The sequence below is a fragment of the Macaca mulatta genome, chromosome 19 (assembly GCF_049350105.2).
Source record: "Macaca mulatta isolate MMU2019108-1 chromosome 19, T2T-MMU8v2.0, whole genome shotgun sequence".
Classification (NCBI taxonomy): Eukaryota; Metazoa; Chordata; class Mammalia; order Primates; family Cercopithecidae; genus Macaca; species Macaca mulatta.
Genome location: NC_133424.1, coordinates 55,665,950 through 55,685,460, shown reverse-complemented (window position 1 = coordinate 55,685,460; position 19,511 = coordinate 55,665,950). Strand labels below are relative to the sequence as shown.

The 19,511-nt window shown below is 44.0% G+C and overlaps 1 protein-coding gene and 2 long non-coding RNA genes across 4 annotated transcripts in view; 1 reads left to right on the top strand and 2 right to left on the bottom strand.

Annotated features, from left to right (window-relative positions):
* The window catches only part of LOC106994786 (uncharacterized), a 188,046-nt gene that overhangs the window by 95,414 nt on the left and 73,121 nt on the right, over window positions 1-19,511 (bottom strand). The gene's annotated exons all lie outside the window — the stretch shown is intronic.
* LOC144337572 (uncharacterized) overlaps window positions 1-19,511 on the bottom strand; it is a 49,198-nt gene that overhangs the window by 22,831 nt on the left and 6,856 nt on the right. The gene's annotated exons all lie outside the window — the stretch shown is intronic.
* Window positions 1,101-12,933, top strand: LOC114674023 (pregnancy-specific beta-1-glycoprotein 5-like). Its single transcript, XM_077978020.1, has 5 exons — window positions 1,101-1,164; window positions 2,389-2,748; window positions 11,406-11,684; window positions 12,078-12,332; window positions 12,755-12,933. Exons 1-5 carry the CDS (start codon window positions 1,101-1,103, stop codon window positions 12,931-12,933), a joined length of 1,137 nt encoding a protein of 378 aa, XP_077834146.1.

Sequence of the window (19,511 nt, the reverse complement as noted above, 5' to 3'; positions counted from 1 at the left end):
CCTGTTCCTCCTCTACAGAGAGCATCTTGGCCGGGTGAAAACCTTCAGGACAGACCCCTGGGTATGTCAGCACATGGAGGGCTGAGCCCATCACGACCACGGAGTAAGTCGGGATGAATCTCTCCAGCTCTGAACCCCTGCTCTGTCCCAGGCTCTCCTTCGTGTGTCTCAAGGAACCATGTTCCACGGGGTTCCTGGGTAACTCCCCACTTCCTCCTGCACCACCATGGGGTCAGATAGGCAGAGAAGAGATGACACCAAAGATGGTCAGGAAGAAATGAGAAACCCTGAGCCCCAGCTCAGCCACCAGACCCCAGGGAGCAATAGAGTGACTGAGAACTGTCCCTTTGACCGTGGGACTCACAGCCCCGTCTGAGCAACCAGCACAGGCCTCTCCTCCCAAGAGGCATGAGAGATTCACCCTGCACAGCTCCAGGAAGGACACTTTCCTCTGGGACACCCAGGTCCTGAATGTCCATCCTTGGAATCTGCAGCCAAGCTAGACACAATTAGAGAAAGGAAGGGTCCCTCTCACCAGACGACACACAACTCACCCACAGCACAATGGGGTGTCACTGTGACACGGACCTGGTAGAGCTCCAGCCTCCTGCACTGAAGGGGAGAGCCAGATGGGATTGAAGAGGGCAAAGGGCGTGAATGTGCACCTGACCCAGAGCCATGGGGACAGCAGGAGGCTGAGGCCCAGGACTGTGCTTGCCCAACCTACAGGGTATGTGTGTGACTGTGTGTGACTGTGTGTGTCTCTTTTGTGTGTATGTTTGTGTTTCTGCACACAGTGTGTGTTGAGGTTTGGTGACAGAATCACTGCTGAAAAAGGCAGAGGCCTCCACAATTCCCAGGGACCTGACACACAGACAAAAGGAAAAAGAGAAGGAGGGACAAGGAGGCAGGACTGAGAGGGGAGGGGATAGAGAGGTGTCCTGGGCACAGACCCCACCTATGAGCCTGAGAAGTGCTCCTGCCCCGGGAAGAGACTCAGCACAGAGGGAGGAAGGACAGCACAGCTGACAGCTGTGCCCAGAAAGTTTCTGGATCCCAGGCTCATCTCTACAGAGGAGAACATGCAGGCGGCACAAGCCATGGGGCCCCTCTCAGCCCCTCCCTGCACACTGCACATCACCTGGAATGATCTCCTGCTCACAGGTGAGGAGAGAACTTCCTGGGAGAGGACAGGAGGAGGAAGCAGAATGATTGGATGGGGTCTCCAGGAGAGGATGGGGTTTTAAAAAATAAAATAAGCCAGCACTTTGGGAGGCTGAGGTGGGTGGATCATGAGGTCAGGAGTTCAAGGGCAGCCTGCTCAACACAGTGAAGCCCAGTCTCTACTAAAAATACAAAAAATTAGCAGGTGTGGTGGTGTGCTCCTGTAATCCTACCTACTCAGGAATTTGAGGCAGGAGAATTGCATGAACCTGGGAGGCAGAGATTGCAGTGAGCCGAGATCGCGCCACTGCACGCCAGCCTGGGTGACAGTACGAGACTCTGTCTCAAAAAAAAAAAAAAAAAAAAAAAAAAAAAAAGGAAACAAGGCTCTGTTGGAGCCTGAATAGGGGAAAATATACCAGAGAGAGACAGGGGTCAAAACAGGAAAATCACATTGAACTGGAATTGGTAAGAGGTAGGAAAATCTCAAGTGTTCTGTTTTGCTGGTTGATCATCACTGGTCACCACATTTTGAAAAATGATAATAATTACTATTATCAGATGACACTTCAAATGAACATATAAGCAGGGCATGAAACATTGTCCACAGCAAAAAACCTCAACAACTGGGGAAAGAAAGAAGAAAACCAAACAAAACACCCCGGGCATGGAGGGCCCTGGGAACCCTCACATGTACAGGAGTCTACAGCCTCTCTGAGGCACTGGGGTGCAACCAAGATCACAAAAGTCCCTGTCCTCACGGAACTCAGGCTCTCATGGGCAGGAAGACAGACATGCAAAGAGATCTAGAATGTGAGGTCAGGTGTTGACAAGAGCTCCGGAGGGAGCAGAGCAGGGAAAGGTCAGAAAGGGAAGACCCAGGGTCTCTGAAGGAGGTGTCAGGAAAGAAGTCTAAGGATGCCCTGATGTGAGCAGGACCTGAGGGCAGTGTGGAGGGAGCCGTGCAGACCTCTGGGGAAGAGGATTCCAAAGAGAAAAATGCCGAGGTCAGAAGCGTTGAAGGAATGAGGTTCGTGCCACTGACCTTGACGAAGTAGGACAGTAGGACACACACACACAATCACACACACACAAAAGGGGCCTGTGTGTGTGTGTGTGTCTTCAAGGCTGATGATTGAAGAGATCTTCTCAGGACCCAGGGCCCCATCTTTTCACCCCAATACATAGGTCTCAATATTGACTGATGCTCTCTCCACCTCCTAGTATTACTTTTCATCTTCTGGAACCCGCCCACCACTGCCCAAGTCACGATTGAAGCCCAGCCAGCCAAAGTTTCCGAGGGGAAGGATGTTCTTCTACTTGTCCAGAATTTGCCCCAGAATCTTACTGGCTACGTCTGGTTCAAAGGGCAAATAACGACCTTCCACCAATTCATTATAGCATATAAAATAGACAGTAGAAAAATTACAGTTGGGCCTGCATACAGTGGACGAGAAAGAGTATATTCCAATGCATCCCTGCTGATCAAGAATGTCTCCCGGAAGGACACAGGATCCTACACCATTCAAATCATAAAGCGAGGTGATAAGACTAAAGGAGTAACTGGACATTTCACCTTATACGGTGAGTGATTCCACATGATCCCTGGGTGCTGGGGGATGGGGGTCACTTCTTCTTTGCACACACAGGAAGGTCAGGCCTGGACTGTGCCTGTGTCCCTCTCTGCATTATGTCCCATGTTTGGGTTTTGGCATTTAGTGCAGGACACACACAGTGGAGACAAACTACAACAGATCAGAATTCCTTTCCTGCCTCCAGACCCTGCAGACACTTGCTACACAGGAAGGACAGTCTGATGGGGTGGGGGGTGCTCAGCAGGAGGAGATCAGTCTCAGCCAAGCACCTCATGTCCTCTTCATAAACTTGACCCTGAGAAAGACCCTGGAGAACTGAGCAGGGCTTTGCCTAAGAGGCCCCCTGAGATATTCTCAGAGAAACTCAGCCCTAGAAACCTCAACCCCAGACCCCTGTCCCTAAATCCCTATTCCAGATAAAGCTGAGGAGCCTGTGCCAGGCCTGGGTTGTGGCAGGGCTTACTGGGACAAGGATTTACCAGCGGTCTGAGGACTGTGTCTCCTGGAACTGCTCACTGCCAGGGCTCAGCCCTCAGAGCCTCATCTGGGCAAGGACAGAGCTTTCTTCACCTGAGACTCAGAGTGGAGAGGACAGAAAGACAAGCTTTGTAGGCCATCAGCCAACTGCTTTATGAGGCTTAGGACACTCCATAGAAACTCTAATGTCCCCAGAAGCAGAAACAGAAGAGAGAAAATGTACCTGGCAGCAGCTTGTCCACAGAGATCTGACCTAAAGGTGCTCTCTCATGGAAGTGAATAACAATAAATGCTGTTTGTGTGAACACCTCCACTGTGCCAAGCATTAGGTCACGTGACTGTGAAGAATTTACAATTTATTCACAGATAGCATGAAAAGCCACAGTCCATTTACCATTTAGCTTATTTGACTGAGAGAAAACTGAGGCACAAGAAGATACAGTCATTGAACCAGAGTCACACAAACACAAAAGGCAGATCACGGTCACATGAGGTCTGTCTATAGCTACAGGTCCATCCTCTCCTCCACCAGAAGTGAGGGCTTATTGGATTCCAAGGACCGCATAGTCATTTATTGGCTCAAATCCTCTCATCTTCGGCATCCAAACCTCAGAGGAGTGAGAGCAAATGGTCAGCTGATTAGTCTGTATTCCAGAACTAAATCACCTGCCTCAACTGTCCGAGTCAGTGCAAAAAATGTCCAGGCCTCCCCCTCAGATCTTAACCCCTATCACTGAACCTGAAATCCTCTGTTTCCGAAAGTGTCTATGTCACTGGCATAACAGGATAAAGGACAGGACCTTGTTTTCTTTCCCCACTCACACCCCGCACCAGCACAGGCCCAGTGAGAGACACACACTCAGGAGCTCTCACATAACAAACGAAGGAATTGAATGAAGAAATGAATGACTCATAACCTCTTTAGAGACTGGATCTCAGATGCAGAATCCTAGGAAGTTCTAGCCACACCTGTCCCTTTTCCTTCAGAGGCTGACACCCATGTTTCATCTCCCCACTACCTCTTGCCCCTAAAGCCACCCCACCTCATGTATAACTCTGAAGCTCTTTGGCCACTGGAGGGTTTTCAGGGTTCCCTGGTCCTGGATTGTGGAAATGGGGGCACCTGGTCCCTGGTGTCACTGAAGTCACTGTAGCCCCCGCTGTTCACTGCCATGCTGCCTCTGCCTCTCTCTGCTTCTCTGTGTCCCTCATCTTCCTCCCGCTTCATTCTAACTGGCAAACCCTGTCCTGCACAGCTTCTTCCTCCACCCCTAGGCCTTCCCCAGACACTCCCTCTAACTAGGCTGACTGTTCTATTCCCTTCCTGCTAACACTGTGGCCTGGCCCACCTCCCAGGAAATAGGAAAGGCAAAGAAATCACCTGGAGTTGTCACTCCTGCCAGGCTTCATCTCAAGCCAATGTCCCCAGGTCACTAAGAGAATGAGCTTCCACTATATCCCCACCCAGGGCTCTTTCCTTTGTGAGGCTGATCTGTGGACAAGACCATGGGACAGAGATAGGCAGCTCCTCCATCCACTCTTATAATTCCCAGACAAGTTCTTCTGGCCTCCTGCACAAAAAAACCACAATTTATCCTGATGGTGATTTGCAGTAAAGAAAGATTTTAATGAGTCCAACTCTGCCAAACAGGAGGATGGAGGTTTATTATTACTCAAATCAGCCTCCATAGTGGATCAGGGGTTAGAGATTTTCAAGGATAGTTTCAGGGGCACAGAACTAAAAAATGGGTACTGCTGATTGTTTGGGGATGGAATCATGCGGGCGGCGGGAAATGATCTGTTTGTGCTTGAATCTGACTCTAGGTGGGGACCACGTGACTGGCTGAGCCATTAGTCATGGGTATGGATGAGGTCAGTGGGTTACCAGAATGCAAAGAATGAGAAACATCTCAAAACACCAATCTCAGGTTCTACAATAGTGATGTTATCTATAGGAGCAATTAGTTACAAATTTTGTAAACTCTGGCCAAATGACATTTGAGCAGTAAGGGATTATAGAAACTGTGCCTCCATTTTAGCAGAATTCAGTTCCCTCCTATAATCTTACTCTCATGGTCTTCACCAGTTTTACAAAGGCAATCCCTGGGCAAAATAAGGGAATTAGTGTTATGGAGGAACTGGTATTATTCTTGCTTCAAAGTTAAGCCATAAACTAAATTCCTCCCATGGTTAGCCTGGCCTATGTTCAGGAATGAGTGAGGACAGCCAGCCTGAGACTAGATGCCAGATGGAGTCAGCCATGCTAGTTTGCTGTCACTGTTGTAACCTTTGCACTGACTGACCAGGGTGTCAGAGGCTGGACAGGTCTGCAGTCTCCAAAGCCCATGGGCTCATTTCACCCATTTCACTCGTGACTCCATCCTCAACCTACTGTGGAGTTCACATTCCCAGTCACTACCTAGAGACTTCTGGTTTCCTAACAGGCATATAATTAGCTTGAAATTTGTCACTCGGTTCTAACAGTAAGTAAAAAGCTGAACAATCTCAAAAGTCAACAACTCATTAAAATCCCTCAGAGATGGCCAGGCACAGTGGCTCACATCTGTAATCCCAGCACTCTGGGAGTCTGAGGCAGGCGAATCACAAAGTCAGGAGATCGAGACCATCCTGGCTAACACGGTGAAACCCCGTCTCTACTAAACATACAAATAAATTAGCCAGGCATGGTGTCGGGCGCCTGTATTCCCAGCTCCTTGGGAGGCTGAGGCAGAATGGCCTGAACCAGGGAGGTGGAGCTTGCAGTGAGCCAAGATCATGCCAGTGCACTCCAACCTGGACAGCAGAGCGAGACTCCTTCTCAGAAAAAAAAAAAAAAAAAAAAAAAAGAGCTGTTAGAGAAATGAAGAATGCTTTTGATGCTTTCTGGTAGATTCCACACAGCTCAGGAAAGAATCCCTAGCTTGAGGATGTGTCAATAGAAACTTCCAAAAGTGAAACAGGAAAGTTCAAAAAGAATGGGGGAGAAACGTGGAACAACATATTCTACTTCATATTCAACATTTTGTATTGACAATAGCAATTTTTAAACTTTCTAGTTGTGGGATTACTACCAAGGCTGTAACATACACATAATGGGAATACTGGTGGTTTCGTGGACCTGTTGCAGGTGGCCAGGTGGGTGCTATCTGGTGGTTTTACTGCCTGTTCCACATACAACTGTTTCCTCATGATGATGCCATTTTCATAAGGTGGGGTTCTTCTTGTGGGCGACTCATGAGCCATTGGCGTCTCACTTAGACTCTTCTTAATTCACACAAACTGAAACTCGAGTTGTATTTTCTGAGGTTAAGAGAAAATGAAGAAAGCATTTCACATACCTGTTCTGGGCTCCTCCCCATTTTTCCTAACTCTGCACAGAAATTAGAAACAGGAAGTTCCTTCTATATTTACTACCATAACACACATCACTTCTTTTAATTCGGCATCATTCCTCCTTTAAGTAATTGACACACTGATCAGTTCTGTCCTTTTAACGGGATTCTCTCTACTTAAGTGCTTGCTAATTTCAAATCACGGTTGGTATCTTTCTTTGAGCATAATGTGATCCTGCTGGAATTCACCCCACACCTAAACCTTAATTGGGTATCAAGAGAAATACTACTACCAGCAATTGATCTTAGATGTTTGGACCATCAGTAAAAATTTCCACTTATGACAACATTTTAATGTTTCCTCCAAATTTTTTTTTTTTTTTGTTACTAGAGTCAGAACATAACATGAGGTCTAAACTCCAGATAACTTTTTTTGGGAAAATTACAGTATTACAAATTGAGCATCCCAAATCCGGAAATTCAAAATCTGAAATGCTCCAAAATCCAACACTTCTAACTGCTGATGTGATGCTAAAAAGAAGTGCTCACTGGAGCATTTTGGATTTTAAATTTTTCAGATGTGGGATGCTGACCCAGTACATGTACTGCAAATATTCAAAAAAAAAAAAAAAAAAAAAAAAAAAAAAAAAAAGGTTAGAACTCCAAAACACTTGGTTTTAAACTTTCTGCATAAGGAACACTTTATCTGCATGAACTATAGGCACGAAGCTGTACAGGAGATCTCTAGAACATCCTCAACCTGCCTAAATGAAACCACACAACCATGGAACAATGCCCTATTCCCTGACCACAGCTCCTGGAAATTACTATTCTACTCTCTGATTCACTCTGGAATCCACTGAGATGAGGTACATGGAGTAGTCAAACTCATAGAATCAGAAAGTAGAATGTCTAATGAGAGAAAGCATCTGCAAGACTTCTTCCCAAATATTGTTCTAATAGCCACCAAACACATACGGTCCATGGGGGCCAGACTTCCACCATCAGTTCATGCTCGCCCTTTCCACCAGTCAGTTCCGCATTTGCAAACATCCACATGTATTTCTAGAAAGATCCACATGGTCCTCACCTGCCTTCTACAGGGGGAGGGAACATCATGGACACAGAACAGGGAACATGGTCTTGGTCCAAAGCTATCAGCTCTTGCCTGTCCCCATCACTCTTTGTAGGTCATTCCTTGGACTCTGCTCTATCTTTAGAGGTCACTGGCTCAAGTCAGTCACTATGAGACCGCTGGGAAAACCGCCCCACCTTGTGGCTCCACTGCCTGATGACTGAACAGACCTCCAGGCTTGACTCTGGTCTCCCCGGTGTTATTTCTGCTGAAGTACCCAGTCCACGGCCAGGCTTCCCAGTACCCAAAGGGTTTAAGGACAATGGGAAGTTCCATCATCCATCTCTAGGATGTCCTTGAAAGGGAAGCTACAGAGAAAACATACCTTGGGGGACAAAGTAAGACTGAAACTAAGACCATTCCAGCACTACATGTTCCAGGTGAGGACCACAGGGTGGACCAGGCAGGCAGTTGGAGAGTGAAGGACTCAGAGAGGCACCAGGGGCTGTGACTGCTGGTCCCGTGTCTTTCCATGACCCAATGCTGCTGCTCAATTCACACTTGAGAAAGTCTGTGCTTCTCCCACGTAAAACAGGCAGCCTCACAATCTCTGAGCCCTCAGATTGCCATGCATCTCTCTTGTAACACACACTCCTGCTATGGGCTTTTAGGGACTTGGGTGGGCTGAGAGGTGGGAAATGCCATCTCTGATTGAAAAATGTCTTTGGTGGAATCAAAGGTGCCACACAGGGCAATCTTCTCTCTGTTATCTGCACAGTGGATATTCCCAAGCCCTCCATCTCCAGCAGCAACTTAAACCCCAGGGAGGCCACGGAGACTGTCATCTTATCCTGTGATCCTGACACTCAGAACGTAAGCTACCTGTGGTGGATAAATGGTCAGAGCCTCCCTATCAGTGGCAAGTTGCAGCTGTCGGAAAACAACAGGACCCTCATTCTATTTAATGTCACAAAGGATACTGCAGGACCCTATGAATGTGAAATAAAGAACACAGTGAGTTCCAGCCGCAGTGATCCAGTCACCCTGAATCTCCTCTGTGAGTATCTTCTGTTCCTCTGTGAGCCAGGCTGCTATCCCAAATATACATGGCCAGAGGCCAGGCCTCCCAGTCCCTGTCAGGTGCAAGTACAGAGACCTTTACTCCTGGACATCAAAGCTGGTCATGACTACTAAGAGTAGGCTTTGGCTTGATCACCAATGGGAGAAAAGAGGCTGCTCCTGTCATGGGAGACTCAGGGTTCACAGCTTACGATGGGAAAAACAGGTGAAAGTCTCAGGCTCCAGATGAGTGAACACAGCAGGGATTTGGCTGGGACTTCAGTGTTGTGACTTAGCTCACAGGGTCACTGTGGCCTTCCACAGACCAGGATTCTCCCTTCCTTCTGACAACATCAGCTGTGCCTTTATTCTTTTGGCTCCAGATGGCCTGGATGCCCCCACCATTTCTTCTTCATACACCTATTAGCACACAGGGGAACTCCCCAAGCTCTCCTGCCTCACAGACTCTCACCCACTGGCAGAGCATTCTTGGCTGATTGATGGGATGTTCCAGCAATTAGCACAAGTGTTCTTTATCCCCCAGATCACTAAAACATACAGGGGTCTATGTCTGTTTCATCCATAACTCAGCCGCTGGTGGGACAAATCTCATAATCAAAAGGATCGTAGTCCCTTGTAAGTGGATCCCTGGAGCACTGGCAATATATTTTCCAGTGAAGCCTATCTGGCTATCAGGGAAGAGCCACCTGCCCTCTGCTAAGGGAGAAGGAAAATCAAAAACCCAGGACAGGGAATATGTTTCTGCTTCAAAACCACCAGCTTTTGCCTGTCCCCTTGAGTCTTTCTAGATCATTCCTTAGACTATACACTAACAGTGAACAATCTGAAAGGAAATTAAGAAAAGAATTTCAATTCACATTAACATCAAAAGGAATAAAATATTTTGGAATAAGTTTAACCGAAGAGGTCAAAGGGTTATACCCTAATAACTCCAAAACATTACTGAAAGAAATTAAAGATGACATCAATATATGGAAAGACATTTCATTTTCATGGATTGGAAAAATCAATATTGTTAGGATGGCAATACTACCCAAAGTGAGCTGCAGATTCAATGCAACCCCTACCAGAATCCCAGTAACATTTTTTGCAGAGTTACAAAAATCTGTATTAAATGTGACCTGACAGGCTCTTATTAATGATGGCCACAACAGAGTTACTAAGAAAAAGATGCAACCATGAAAAGTTGGAAAGTTTTAATGACATAGAAAGTAGCAATCAGCCTCTCTCACATCCCAAAGCCTTCAAAAATATGAGTGCAGCATGGCCAGTATGGAACTGACCAAAAACTAATTACCAAGCTAGAATCATGGTGAGAGAAAAAAAAAGGGCAGGAATGTATTTGGCCTATCACCTCCCACTTTGGTGTAGTAATCTGATGTTGAAAAGAAATGCTCACTGGAGCATTTTAGATTTTGAATCCTTCAGATTTGGGATGCTAAACCAGTAAGTATATGACAAATAGTTCAGAATCAAGAAGTGTCAGAAATCCAAAACACTTTTTGTCCTAAGTCTTATGCATAAGAAATAATCTGTGTGAACTGTAGGCATCGAGCTGTACAGCAGATCTCTAGAACCTCCCCATCTTGCATAACTGAAACTGCACACACATGAACAACTTCTGATTCTCCCCACTCCCAGCTCCTGGCAACCAGCAGTCTATTCTCAGATTCACTCTAGAATTCACTTACGTGAGGTCCCTAGAGTAGTCAAACCCATGGGATCAGAGAGTAGAATGTCCAATGGAAGAAAATATTTGCAAAACTTCTCCCCAAATTTGTCTCATATCCATCAAACACACATGGTCCATGAGGACCAGATTTCCAGCAGTTCATTCCCACCCTTTCCACCAGTCAGTTCTGCATTTTCAAATGTCCACTTGTATTTCTGGAAAGATCCACATAGTCCTTACCTGCCCTCTGCAGAAGGAGAGGAAACTTAAAGAACCCAGAACAGGGAACATGGTTCTGCTTCAGGGTCACCAGCTCTTGTCTGTCCTTTTCACTCTTTCTAGATCATTCCTTGCACTCTGCTCTATCTTTGGAGGTCACTGGCTCAAGTAAGTCATCATGAAACACCTGCAAAAAACTGCCCCACCTTGTGCCTCCAGAGCCTGATGAATGAACTGATCTCCAGGCTTGACTCTGGTTTCCCCTGTCTTATTTCTGCTGAAACATCCAGTCCCAGGCCAGGCTGCTCAGTATCTTCAGGGTTTCAGGACAATGGGAAGTCCCATTATTACTCATCTCTAGAATGTCCTTGGAAATGGAAGCCGTAGAGAAATCACATCTAGGGGGGCAAAGTAGGATGGAATTTGGAAGGGACTCAGCAGTTGCACATTCCAGGTAAGGAACCCAAGGTGAGCCAGCCAGTCAGTTCATTAGAGAGGGACTGGGAGGGGTACGAGGGGCTGTGACTCCCACTGACGTGTCTGTCCATGACCCAACACTGCTGATGAATTCACACTTGAGAAAGTCTGTGCTTCCATAAGACAGAGCAGGCGGCCTCACAGTCTTTGAGCCCTTAGATCATCATGCATCTGTCTTGTGACACACGCACCAGCTATTGACTTTCAAGGACTCGGGTGGGCTGAGAGATGGGAGATGCCACTCTGATTGAAAGATGCCTGTGGAGGAATCAAAGGTGCCACACAGGACAAACTTCTCTCTGTTATCCACACAGTGGAGCTGCCCAAGCCCTACGTCACCAGCAACAACCTCAACTCCATGGAGAATAAGAATGTTGTAGCCTTAACCTGTGAACCTAAGACTCAGGGCTACACCTACTTGTGGAGGGTAAATGGTCAGAGCCTCCCGGCCAGTCCCAGGCTAAAGCAACCCGGTAAAAACAGGATCCTCATTGTAGCCAATGTCACAAGAAATGACACAGGATCCTACGAATGTGAAATACGGGACCCAGTTGTTAGCATCTGCAGTGACCCAGTCACCCTGGATGTCCTTTGTATCTTTGGTTCCTCTGTGGGCCAGGCCACCAGCTAAAATCCAAACAACCAGAGGCCAAGCATCTCAGTCTGTCAGGTTCAAGTACAGACATTTTATTTCTGGACACACGAGCTGGCCATGACTCCCTGCCCTGGGGAAATCTGGGTAGGCACAGACTTAACCAAGAATATAAGGGGAGGGGCTGCTCTTGTCATGGCAGACTTGGGATCTACAGCCTGTGATGGGAGAAACAGGTGAATACCTCAGGCCTCGTCTCAGTGAGCACAGAAGGGTTTTGGCTGGGCCTTGCGGGTGTGTCTTGACTCAGAGGGACACTGTGTCCCTTTAAGAGACCAGGAGTATCCCCTTCACTCAGACAACATCACCTGTGGCTTTATTCTCTTTACTACAGATGGTCCACACGTCCCCAGGATTTTCCCTCCAAGTACCTATTACCATTCAGGAAAAGCCCTCTACTTGTCCTGCTTCGCGGACTCTAACCCACCGGCAGAGTATTGTTGGACGATTGATGGGAAGTTTCTGCAATCAGGACAAGAGCTCTCTATCCCCCGAATTACTACAGAGCATAGCGGGCGCTATGGTTGCTCTGCTCGTAACTCAGCCACTGGCAGGGTACGTTCCACATTCAAGAGGATCAAAGTCTTTGGTAAGTGGATCCCTGCATCATTGTCAACAGGGTTTTAGGTGGAGTCTGTCTGGCTTTCAGAGAAGAGTCAGGAAAACATTTTTATTCCCAGCCTGTGCCCCATGGGCAGAAGCAAATCCTAAATTCTCCTCCTGAACCCTCCCAATTTGTCTCTACAGACCGTCTTCTCCTTGTTTTTCTGTTTTCTCATGGTTGACCTTGTGTCCAGCCTGAGAAAGGTAGGGAGGGGGCTTTGTCAGCCCTGAGCCCTATGTGGTGGAAGAGGCTTCACAGAGGGACAAGAAGGAGAGTCCTCAAGATCAAGTTGCTTCTCGCTGTCAGCAACACATCCCTGTCCACCACGTCTTTGTTTTCTTTTACCTACTCCATGAGCTACAGGGAACATCTGAGGTTTTGAAACAAGCTCACATTTTTTCCCCAAGTGAGAGGAGGAAGCCCCTTGGATGAGGGAGGAGCAGCTCAGACTGCTCCCTTCTCTGCTCCGGGCTTCTCTCGTGACTGGCCCTGCCTGACTCCACCTGGGGTGAGACCAGCATGTATGGAGAAAGAGCCCTGGTGGCCTGTTCTGAATTCCGCTAAATCGAGCTGCCAGTTGAAGTGAAGCCTACCTAGGCTGCAGGGAGATAAGGAGAGAGGGAACCTCAGGGCAGACTCTTGAGTTGTGTCCTGGCTCTGAAGTCACCGGCTGTATGAGGCTGTGGGCACTGCATGTGGGACACAGCACAGAGGACAGTGAGTGATGCACACTTGGAGAAATAGGGAGATTCACCTCTGGGGCTCTGCATGGCAGGAAAGGGGCCATGAAAAAAGTGTGTATTTATAGAGTGTAAGACTATCAGGACACTTTATATGTATCTAATATTAAGACTTATCACTGACTATTTCTAAATGTGCAATTTAGTGTTGTGTAACCATCACACTATCCATTTCCAGAACTGTTTCCTTTTACCATATTAAACCTCTGTACCCTATAAACAGTAACTCTCACTTCTTCTCCCCCTATGCCTTAGCACATACCATTCTACTTTCTGTCTCTATGTAACTGGCTATTCTATCTTTTATAAATGGAATTATAGAATAATTATCCTTTTGTGTGTGGCTTATATCAGTGAGCATAATGTCTTCAAGGTTCATCCACTTTGCACGATGTATTGGAATTTTATTCCTTGTTAAGCTTGAATAACATTTCGATGTATAGATATACCTCATTTGCCTACCCACTTATCTTTCAATGGACTTTTCTGTTGTTTCCATTTTTTGGCTATTGTGAGTAATGCTTCTCTGAACATCAATGTGCAAATATTTGTTCAAATTTCCTTCCATTCTATAGGCAGTATGTCCAGAAGTGGAATTGCTGGGTCGAATGGTAATTTATTGTTTAATTTTTTGAGAAACAGCCACACCACTTTTTACAGTGGCTATAACATTTTCCATTCCCATCAGCAATGCACTAGAGCTCCAATTTTTCCATCTATTTGAAAACACTTGTTGTTTTGTGTTGCTGTCATTGTTGTTTATCAAAGCCATCCTAAAGTGTGTGAGGTGGTGTCACATTGTGGTTTTGATTTGCATATCTCTACGTATTCATGACGCTGAGGAACTTTGCATGGGCTTATTGGATATTTGTATATCTTCCTTGGAGAAAACTCTATTTTAATCCTTTGTTCATTTTTTAATTGGGTTTCTGGATGTTTGCTGTTGTTCACTTGTAGTTTTTCATGTATTCTGGAAATTAATTTCTTTTCATACTCATAATTTGCAATTATTTTTCTCATTTCATGGGTTGCCTTTTTACTTTCTTGATAATGTTCTTCAATATATAGAAGATTTTGATTTTTATGAAGTCCAATTTATCCATTTTATTTGTTGCCTATGCTTTTGTTGTTACAACCAAGAAATCATTGTGACATCCAATATCATGAGGCTTTTCTCTTATGTTTTCTTCTAAGAGTTGTATAGACTTTGCTCTTACATTTAGATCTTTGATCTATTGTGCGTTAATTTTTGTATACGGTGTTAGGTAAAGGTTCCACTCATTCTTGCCCTTGGATATCCAGCTTTCCCAATATCATTTGGTGAGAACACTGTCCTTTCCCCATTGAACGATCTTGGCACACTCGAAGAAAATCATTTGGCCATATGTGTAAGAATTTCTTTCTGGGCTCTCTGTTCTATCTCATTAATTTCTATGTCCTCCTCTATACCAGTACCACACTGTATTGGTTACTGGGGCTTTGTAGTAAATGCTGACGTCAGGAAGTGTGAGTCCTCCAACCTCATTGTTCCTCTTCAAAGTTGTTTGTCTATTTAGAGTCATGAGATTTAATATAAATTTTAGGACGGATTTTTCTTTTACTGTAAAAATGTCACTGAGATTCTGAAGGAATTGTATTGAATCTGCAGCTCACTTTGGGTAGCACTGTCCTCCTAACAATAGTGAGTCTTCTAATTCATGAAAACAAAATGTCTTTCATTTTATTGATGTCATCATTAAGCAATATTTTATGGATTTCAGGTATAATCATTTCACCTCTTTGGTTAAACTTATTCCTAAATATTTTATTCTTTTTGATATTAATACAAATTGTTTTTCTTAATTTCTCTTCACATTGTTCATTGTTAGTGTATTGAAATACGACTGATGTTTGAATGTTGATTTTGTATTGTGCAACATTACTGAATTCATTTATTAATTCTAATAGGTTTGTTCCATCTTTAGGATTTTCTACATATAAGTTCAAGTTATCTTCAAACAGAAATAATTTTACTCCTTTCTTCCAATTTGAATGTCTTTTGAATGTTGATTTTTCTGACTAAACCTTTCAATACTACATTGAATAGAATTGTCAAAAGCAGCATCCTTGTCTTGTTCCTGCTCATACAGGGAAACCTTTCAGTCTTTCTCTACAGAGTATGATGTTAGCATTGGGTTTTTCACATATTACCTTTATGTTGAGGTGGTTTCCTTCCATTCTTAGTTAGAATGCTTTTATTACAAAAAAAATACTAAATTTCATCAAATGCTTTTACTGATTCAATCTTATTACTGATTATAGTTCTATTCATAGTTTTGTGTTTTTCTAGGAATTTATCTATTTCATCTAGGTTATCCAATTTATTGGCATACAATTATTTACAGTACTTTCATAATCATTATTTTATTAGAATTGGTAGTAATCACTTCATTTTCTTTTTCTTTACTTTACTTTTTTTTTTTTTTTTTTTTTTTTAAGAGTGAGAGACAGGCTCTCACTTTGTAGGCCAGCCCGGGCTGAAATACTGTGGTGTGATTATGGCTTACTGCAGCCTCAACCTCCTGGGCTCAAGCTATTCTCCTTCTTCAGCCTCCCAAGATACTAGGACTACAGATGCATGCCACCATGCCCAACTAATTGGTTTTTAAGTTTTTTTGTAGAGGGAGGGTCTCCCCAGGTTACCTATACTGGTCCAAACACCTGGCCTCAAGAAATCCTCCCATTGTGACCTTCCAAAATGCTAGGATTAAAAGATGACCCACCATGCTCGGACTCCATTTTCATTTCTGATTTTCGTAATTTTAATCTTCTCTCTTTTTTTCTTAGTCAGTCTAGTTAATGGTCGTCAAGTTTGTTGATTTTACTTTGAAGAATCAACTTTGGTTTCTTTAATTTCCTCTATTCTTTTTCCATTCTCCATTTTATTTTTATCCACTCTAATCCGTATTGTGTCCTTCAATCACTGTGCTTGGGTTTAGTTTGTTCTTTCATATCCTGAAGTAGGAGAGAGCTTGCTTCATACCATTCTTTTAAAGGTTTCATGCAGTCAATGAAACAAGATGCCACACACAGACGAACCAATGTCAGCTGCTATATTACTACCATCGTCATTAGCCTTGAGGTCAAATAGTCCTAGAATCAAATCTCAGATCCACCTATTACTAGCCATATGACACCAGGAGAGATTTTACACTACTCTAAGCTTGTGTCTTTTCATTGGCAAAATGGAAATAATGCCTACCTGACAGGGTTACTGTGTGAATTAAATGAGGTACAGGTAAAGTATTTAGCACAGGACCTGACACATAGGACGTGTCCCTCAACAGTACCTATTTCCATATATATATAGAAAAAGAGGTACCACATAAAACACTAGGACATGGTTACTGACTACTTGTGGGAGAGAAAGAAAAAAAGCTAAGTGCAAAGAATCAAGAGTGTATGTTACTTTTTACCAACTGAGATGCATCCAGGTTGGGATTGGACATATGAGATAACTTATCATGGAAAACACCTGTGAGGGAATGTGGGGCAGGCATGAAGGCAGTATGGGAGGACCCACAGACCACTATGCAAAGCTGACTCCTGTGTAAAAGAAAGAGAAAGAAGCTTTAAGTATCAATGCAGTTCGAAGAGAATTTTTGCAAGGCTGATGGGGAGTCCTCCAACCAGTCACCCATTAAAGTTAAAGAGAGCCTCAGAGAACTAGGCTTGCTTTCACGCCCTTGCTAGGAGCCTGTGGGAAGGAAGGTTTCTGTGCAAAGGAGGTGGTGAATTTGAAATGCACTGACCTGGGCCTTCTGTCAATCAGGTCCCTGCCATGGAGACCTGGCAGGGTCTGATTCATGGCTGCCACAACAGAGACACTGAGAAAAAGATGCAACCATGAAAAGGTGGAAAGGTCTAAAGTTCTAATGACATAGAAAATAGCAATCAGCCTTTCTCATATCTGAAAGTTTTCTGAAATATCTGAGTGCAGTAGAGAATTCACAGAGGACTGACACCAACCTGGAAACATGGTGAGAGAGGAAAAAAACTGCAAGAATATAATCATCTTCCATCAACTTTCCAACAGAAATAATGTATTCCTTGAAGAAACAATTATAGAATACCTCATGTTACATGCTTGTTCCTGAGGCTCCCCCCTGTAAAATAACATCACCTCCATTCCTTCTTTCCTTTTCTTTTCTTTCCATGACAGCTCGTTCAGTATTAGGACGTCCATCCTGGCCTTAATCTAATATAGCAGCCGTGATGTCATTTCTGTATTTCGGGAAGACTGACAGGTATGATGGCCTTTTCTCTTGTCCCGTTTCCTGAAGGGCTGACTGCCATGCTTGGGAGAGGGAGAAGACTTATTTGCCTGTATCTGGGACTGGATCTTCTCCTTCCTCCACCAAACTCCTGCTTCTCAGCACTAATTCCTGCAGTTCCCTTTCTCCCTGGCCTTTATGCTCCCTGTACCCCACTGTCTTTTAGACATAATTATCTCCAGCCTCTGCTCTTTCAAATGAGAAACACAATTTCACATTGTGAAACCCTCTTCATTATTTTTCACATCTCTCAATAGTGTAATTCTCTCCATTCCCATAAAGCTCAACCACTTCTCAAAGTGTTGCTTGACTTTTTGCCTCCAGACTTTGAAACCTTCCTTGCATACGACTGCCTCATTACCTTGCTAAAATCTAGTTAATTCACTTAATCAGGAATCTCCAGGCATCTACTCTAGCCTATTTGGTAAGTTCACATTTTTTTTCTATTTACTAATCCTTCTCACTTCCTTTACCTCTACTTGCTAGTATAATTCCTCCATCCTAATTAGAATTGTCTTCCTACACATCTCTGTCCCTTCACCCACATAGATATAACATTCTTAGTTCCAATGCTATGTCTAAAAACAGGGTGAACTCCCCTCCAGCATCTGCACTACAGACTTAACCACACCCTTCATCACCAGTAATCTCTGACCTCGTGCAGAACAAAGACTTTAGGATTAGCCTGTGAACCTGAGACTCAGAACAAAACCTATGTGTGATTGAGACCTTTTCCTGATGACCAATTCACGTGTTCCAAAAAGATACAGAAATGAAGAAAGCAAGGTCCGTACCCCAGGAGACATAAAGCCTAAGACAGGAAATGAGACCTGAAAATGATCATGATATCAAAATAGAAAAAAAGTGAATGCCACAAGAAACCAGAGAAATCTGATGGGAAATAAAGCTACACATTGGAATCACTGGAAAACATTTTTAAAAGTGGATGCTCGAGCCCCATATATTAGTTCCAGTTTAAAGGTCTGGCAAGGGACCCAGGCACTGGTAATTTTTAAGTCTTCCCTGACACTACAAACATGTAAAGAGGATGGAGAACTCTTGGAATTACTTCTAAAGGAATTACTTAAAAAGTAATTAAAAATACTTAGAAAGGAATTACCTAAGGGCCTTTTTCAACGTACATAAGAGTATACTTTTCGGCCCTAACTATTAATGGGCTACACGAAAAACTCAGTGATCCAGTTGGGAAACAGAAGCTGAATGGAAAAGCCACCTTATTTGATATGTTATAATATATATAGAGCATGTTCAAATGAGTGATAAGTGATGCTAAACCTTCTCTAAATAGTATTTATGGGAATGTTCATAATATGAATATTCTAGGCTGGGCGCCGTGGCTCACACCTGTAATCCCAGCACTTTGGGAGGCCGAGACGACAGATCATGAGGTCAGGAGATCGAGACTATTCTGGCTAACATGGTGAAACGCCAGCTCTACGAAATACACAAAAACAAAATTAGCTGGGCGTAGTTGCAGGCGCTTGTAGTCCCAGCTACTCCGGTGGCTGAGGCAGGAAATGGTGTGAACCTGGGAGTCGGAGCTTGCAGTGAGCAGACATCGTGCCACTGCACTCCAGCCTGGGCGACAGGGCAAGACTCCATCTCAAAAAAATAAAAATAAAAATGAAAAAATTAAAAAAAATTAGTATTCTAAAAACCATATGAAATTTCTGGAAATCGAATATGTTATCAGTCATAGTGTCATATGCCACAGAAGTATCTAGGTTTCTATGTGAGTTGTGTCTTTACCATAACAAACCTAATAAAAATCTCATTAGATTTTTAACCATAGTCATTTTAAATCTTTGTCATTCCCAGACAGTTGCTTTGATTCTTCCTTGAAGTATTTATAATCAGCTACAGTCCAAAATTGCTTTTTCTTTGAGGAGATATATGGAAAAGACTCTGACAACGACTCTTGAATACAAGTTTCTGATAACTTCAAGATCATACCACTGGACTCTCTGAGAACTTTCAAAATTTAATGAACAATCTGATATGTTCATGAAATTCATGACAAAGAAGAAAAAAAACTTCAGTTTCATTGGACTAAATAATCAAAACGATAATGTTTTCATAATTTTTTATTT